General features: G+C 39.9%; 1 protein-coding gene across 1 annotated transcript in view; it reads right to left on the bottom strand.

Moving 5' to 3' along the window:
• Positions 1–3,091, bottom strand: part of LOC106050311 (uncharacterized) — a 4,817-nt gene extending 1,726 nt beyond the window's left edge. The window contains exons 1-2 of the mRNA XM_013205270.2: positions 2,750–3,091; positions 1–774 (exon numbers count right to left, since the gene is read on the bottom strand). The exon at positions 1–774 is cut by the window's left edge and continues 1,726 nt beyond it. Of these exons, the coding sequence (XP_013060724.2) occupies positions 1–774; positions 2,750–2,970 (995 nt within the window). The 5' untranslated portion in view covers positions 2,971–3,091. The remainder of the gene's footprint in view (positions 775–2,749) is intronic.
• Between the last annotated feature and the right edge of the window lie 3,076 nt (positions 3,092–6,167).

Raw genomic sequence — 6,167 nt, 5'->3', positions numbered from 1 at the left:
GTATGAGGAGCTGCTGCGCCATATTGTGAGGAAGTATCATCACCGGTAATTTTCGTTTCTGGGACTTCTGCCTCGTTTTCGACCGCTTCTCTGCTGGCATTCCTTGCCAACTGCGGTAAAGGTGACAAGCGCGAGCGGTTGTTAATAGCAGTGTTCCTTATAGTTACATTATTCTTACTATGTGTCTTCAGGTTTGAATGTTGACTACTTGAAGACAAGGATGAAGAGTAGCTAGAGTAGCTCCTCGGGCTGTCGTTAGTCAGCTCACATCTTTTAGTCTCACACTTTTGGTTCCAATTCAGGTTTGTGTCAGTTTGTATACACGGGAAGGGGCATACCTTTGAGCTACATCTCTTGACAATAGACTCATCGTCTGCTGAATATTGATTCCCGAGTAACTCATTCGTGTTGCATCTCTCCGTAAGGTCAAGGCCTTTCAGGGTCTGAGTGGGGAGCGCTAGCATGGGGTCATTCGCACAGCTGCTTTGTTGAGGAGCCGGAGCCGTTGCGTCGTCGGCTCCAGCGGAGACAACCGGCCTCTCAACACAAGAGTTATTGTTCTTGCCCTGGCACTGTGGGTCGTTAGCTCCGGGCGTAGTTTGCGTCAAGCTGTAAGGTTCGGCGTGTAACTGGCACCGGGGCAGGCCCGTTTCCAAGGGCTTACACTGGGCAATACGCTTGATGTTGTAGCTGAGAGGGGGAGCCTTTTCCGTGACCTCTGCTAAACTCTTTGGCTCGCACTGGACCGGAGGTGGGCGGGCAAAGACTTGATATCTAGGTAGTTATAAAAGAAACATTTTAAAAAAGTAGGTCAGCATTAAGAACTATTATCACAGTGACAGTGTTGAAAGAGATATATAAAGCCACATATATTATTTTCGTATAATAAAAGAAATCAAAGCCAATCACCACCGGACTAGACGAAAAAAGGTTCTGTAGACTATAGTTGTTTTTTTTAACCGTATTGAATTTTTTTTTATTATTTTAGAGTTCGCCATTCCGATCCTTCCAAATAGATACATAAAAGTCGGTACGTGACGTTTTGGCGCCGCCGTTTTGGCGACGGGACGTTTTGGCGCGAGCCGTTTTGGCGACGGGACGTTTTGGCGCGAGATATCATTTGACGATAATTTAATAAGCACGTAGCTTTTTTTTTTTTAATGAACCCTTGAATTCCAGCGACTTAAGCAAATAACCATAGTGTCTATGTATACTTAACTTAAAGTATTTTGAGAAACATAGTACATGTATTATATTTTTACTTACTATTAGCAAGTGTTTGGTATGTATAGCTGGAGATACCATACAGTCATTAAATAAACCAATGTTAATGTAAACAAATAATTGCATCAATTTTTAGTCTATCATCGTTTCATTTTGTTTTTAATTTTAAAGTAATATCTTAAAAAACTTTTTTCAAAATAAAACTGTGCCTCTTAATAAACACACATACACAAGCCAAAATGTTTATTAAAGAAAATGATGTGAAAAACAAACACACATTTACATTTAGTTCGTGAAAAATATGTCTTCACACAAAAACTCTTGCAAAACATAGATATGAATAATTCTTTTAAAAGAAATAATACAATAAACGTACATAATGTATTTAGCGCCAAAACGTCCCGTCGCCAAAACGGCTCGCGCCAAAACGGCGGCACCAAAACGGCGGCACCAAAACGGCGGCGCCAAAACGGCGGCGCCAAAACGTCCTGCTTCGCATAAAAGTAAAGTTTCCTTTTCAGAACTTGCAATCTCTGTTTATGTGGCCCACATTTTAGGAGGGTGTCGTGTAGCCAACAAAACGACCAACAGCCTTTACTTTTCCCCAATTAATGTCAGGTACCCATTAGAGTTAGGTGGACTCAGAAGCGCCCTTAAGATCCAAAATTAAAAATCACAAGTCTTCACACGATGGATTCGAACCAGTGACCATTTGGTAAGGAAGCCTAGCGATTTATCATTCAGCCACCGCGACTCCTATTCGTATGTGAACTATTTAAAATAAAACAACAAACTATTAACATTTATTAAGAAATTACGTAGAATATATTCAGGTTTTTGTGGTTAGTATTGAAGATAAAAACACAATTTCCAGATTTCTCAAACGATAGTAATATATTATTTTTATTTTTTAGAAAGGTCGATAACAACGACAAATAAAAGTTGTAGGCCCAGTTATCGAACCTTTTCTTTCCTCTTCCACTATTGAAACTCAGAACAAGGATCGCTAGCTTTAGGCTTGTACAAATTTAATATCAGCGAAGAGACCCTATGAAGTGTAGTTAGCCACTGCTATATGGGGAAGTGGAAGTATATTATAAAACAAAAAAAGTTTCCCCCTTTCAGACCTTGTGGTCTATAGGGCAGGTGATGTAAAGGTCATCTGTTTCTGTGGCCTACGGTTAACAAGGCTGTCATGTGGTCAGCACAACGACCAACCGCCTTTACTTTTCCCTAGCTAATGTCAGGTACCCATTAGAGCTGGTTGGACTCAGAGGCGCCCGAAGATCCCGAAATTAAAAATCCCAGTCTTCACCAGGATTAGAACCCCGGTCCCCAGTTCGGAAGCCAAGCGCCTTACCGCTCAGCCACCGCGCCTCCAGATAATAAAACAAGCTACATCTAAAGACGCCCGTTTACACTGATGCCTAGAGACCCTATGTAGCTTATGAGCATTCTTCGTGGGGGCTACCGACTACCGCCTTTGAGTTTTCGCAAATATAATATATACCCAAAGCCCTTTTACCTGTAATTAAAAGTGTCTATAGTGTACGGGTCGACATACTCCGCCGGGACGACCACATCAACGTATCTCTGGTCGGGCCACCACAGCCCATCGGTTTCACCTCGGCCCTTGTCAATCTCCTCAATCTGGTGACGCATGGCCTCCCTTCGTAGCTGCGCCTTGAGAGGCTCGTTCCTGTAAAGCTCCCATTGGATGGGAAGATGCCTCGGGAAATTCGCCATGGGGAAACACCACCTTACCTCCCTAGACAGGCCTTGAGACGTGGGATTGTGGCTTTAGCAAAGTTCAGCAATTCTCCGCCATGTAACTTGTGTCAATAATGAAAACCGGAAGCGGAAACAGAAGAAGAACTACGACTGTTTTAGCACTTGACTTTTGGGCTAGAGATTGTTATAGACACATTTGGGGATTTTTTACATTAAAAATTTAATTACAATTATCTGCGGCTTGTTTCCTCTTCAATTTCACTTATTCCTTAGTCTGTTGGTCCGTTGGGGCACCACATATGATCTGTTAACGGTTTTCTCCATTTCTCTCTGTCTTATACATTGGATAGAATCTTTATCGATGACAGGCCCGTCCATTCCTCTATGTTGTCTCCCCATCGCTTTCTCTATCTGCCTCTTCTTCTTTATTATTTACTGCTACTGTTCCTTGAAGGAAGGTCTTTGCTAGCTCTAAGGACCATGTGACCTTGCGATATGGCCATTGAGTTTCAGTTTGCGTTTGTTGACTGTAGTTAGCAGGTCGTGTTGGGGTCCAATCGCTGTATAAATCCTGTCTCTAATCTCTATGTTTGAGATTCGGTCTTTGTAATACTTTGTATGTGATACCCAGGATTTTTTCTGTTTACACTTTGATTTTTAAAGTTTCCCTTTATGTTCTTCAACTCTTAGCAATAAAATACAGTCAAGAAAGACAAAGAAGACAAAGCGATATAAAGAAATATAAAGCCTCTGAATATGTTGGTTTTCCCTCTAGATTGCTCAAAGAACTAAGCAACGAGCTGGCACGAATATTCAAAATACTTCTTTCAGGCATCTCTTAACCAGGACTGATCACCGAGGGACTGGAAAAAAAAGGTGACGTCACTCCCCTATTAAAAGGGGAGACAAATCTGACCCAGGAAACTACAGACCTGCAATGTAAAATACAAGAACACACAGTAGGCCTAGCCTATGTAGTAGCGTAATAACTCACTTATATCAACAGAATGCCAGAATATTTGTCTCATTAGTTTGAGACTTTAGATAAGATTAGTTATCTTCTTATCTTATATGATACAGACGTTACTTCAAAAAAAAAGATGATTACGTCCTACGCGTCATGCATTTAGTCATGCTTATTCACCAATGACCTAAACTCCGCCAAGTCACTGGTTTTCCTGGCTGGCTCAGGCAACCCATTCCATGCCCACAAAGACTTTGACTTGTTGAGACCTGCTTCATAATGCGACCCCGACACATAGGCCTGCGCGCACTTATTTTTTTGGGCCCGTTAATTCTAGTATCCGCCCACCCCCTCGGCCAACAACAAAGAGTTTTTCTTTTTTTTTTTTTTCTTTTACACAATATTATGGACTTTCTAGTGTCAGCGAAAACGAGGTCTTTAAAGTACGGTCCCGTCAGGGCCAGCCTTACGAACTGCGAGACCCTATTTAAACTTGTTAATAACAGTGAAATATTGAAACTATTTAATAACGGTGACACATACTCTAACTATTTAATAGTGGTGAATATATAAAATACTTACAAGTTGTGAAACATTAAAATTAGGCTATTTAATAGTGGTGAAACATTAAAACTATTGAATAGCGGTGAAACATTCAAACCCTATAATAGCAATAAAACATTCAAAACCCATAAATGAGGTTAAAAAAAATAATAATTCAATGTGCATGATTGCAGTGAAACATTTAAAGTACTTAATAATCATGAAACATTCAAACTATTTACCTTTTACCTATCCCTTAGTCTGTTGGACCGTTGGGGCACCAGGCAAGATTTGTCGACCGTCTTTCTCCATTCCTCCCTTTTTTTTGCCTTGTTCAGAACCTCTCTCAATGGCAGGCCTGTCCATTCTTTAATGTTGTCCTCCCATCGCTTTTTCTGTCTGCCTCTTCTTCTTTCCCTGGCACTGTTCCCTGAAGAAAGGTCTTTGCGAGCCCCGTAGATCAAACTATTTAGTAGCGGTGAAACCAGGGCCGGCCTTACGAATTTCGAGACCCAAATTAATGCTTTCGATGTCCCTTTTCTAATTTAATAACAACTATTTCTCCTAATTAGATCATCATATCAACATAATATCAACATCATATCGACATTTATGGGAAGTAACTCAAAACATAATTTTTACAGGCAATTTATTGTACATCTAAGCTGTAATAACAAGGCTTGTCTTCGAGTCCGAAGACTAGTGAGGAAAGCAGTATTTCCCTTGGCTGCGCAGCCCCACCTGTGACCTACATATTTTGCCACATCCAGGACAAGCATAACCATTGTCCACAGGTGGTCGAGTTTTTAAATTTAATAGCTATAATAAAGTATTAAAGGAATTCCACCACCACCCCCCACCCCCACGAAAAAAATGAGTTACCATTAATAATATAATGACACAAAAGAATTTTAAACTGGGCCTATTTTTTTCTTCGTTATACATGACCTATATTTACAACAGCCATATTAGTCTGAAGTAAAGACATTACATTAAACATAATTTATTAAAATACCCAGAAAAACACAAAGATAAAGGCACATTCCTCGTCCCATATGCTAGGACAAATCTGTACAAAAGCTCCTTTTTCCCTAGTGATATTACAGCAATGAGATAAGATAAGAGAAAGAGTGCGGGCCGTAAAATTTCATTGTTACAGATACACTAATTTACTAGCTAAAAAAAAGTATGTTAAAATGTAGCTCGTTAAATAAAAAGGGAGGGGTGTTACAATATAAACTAGGAAAAACCTACGGGCATAGCCTGTGTGTACTGCTAGTATTTAATAAACATTATAGCGTTCAATTGGTAGTCTATAATTTAATAAGGCCGTTTTTCGCTTATCTTATCTTATCTTATATAATACAGACGTTACTTCAAAAAAGAAGATGATTACGTCCTACGCGTCATGCATATTAACCAATGACTTAAATTCTGCCAAGTCACTGGTTTTCCTGGCTAGCTCAGGCAACCCATTCCATGCTCTAATAGCACTAGGGAAGAAGGAGTATTTGTACAAATTTGTCCTAGCATATGGACATATGCATAAATTTAAGTATAAATCAATTTTAAAATGCAAGGTTATAATTTCGCTAGACCTAGAAACTAATAGGCCTACCAATTTGAGATATAACAACTTTTAATTTTAAAATGTTCGCCTTCTCGTCTGCCCCTACTATAATAGAAATTGAGACACCCATGAACG

Source organism: Biomphalaria glabrata, chromosome 7 (genome assembly GCF_947242115.1).
Source record: "Biomphalaria glabrata chromosome 7, xgBioGlab47.1, whole genome shotgun sequence".
Taxonomy (NCBI): Eukaryota; Metazoa; Mollusca; class Gastropoda; family Planorbidae; genus Biomphalaria; species Biomphalaria glabrata.
This window is presented reverse-complemented; position numbering and strand designations above follow the sequence as displayed.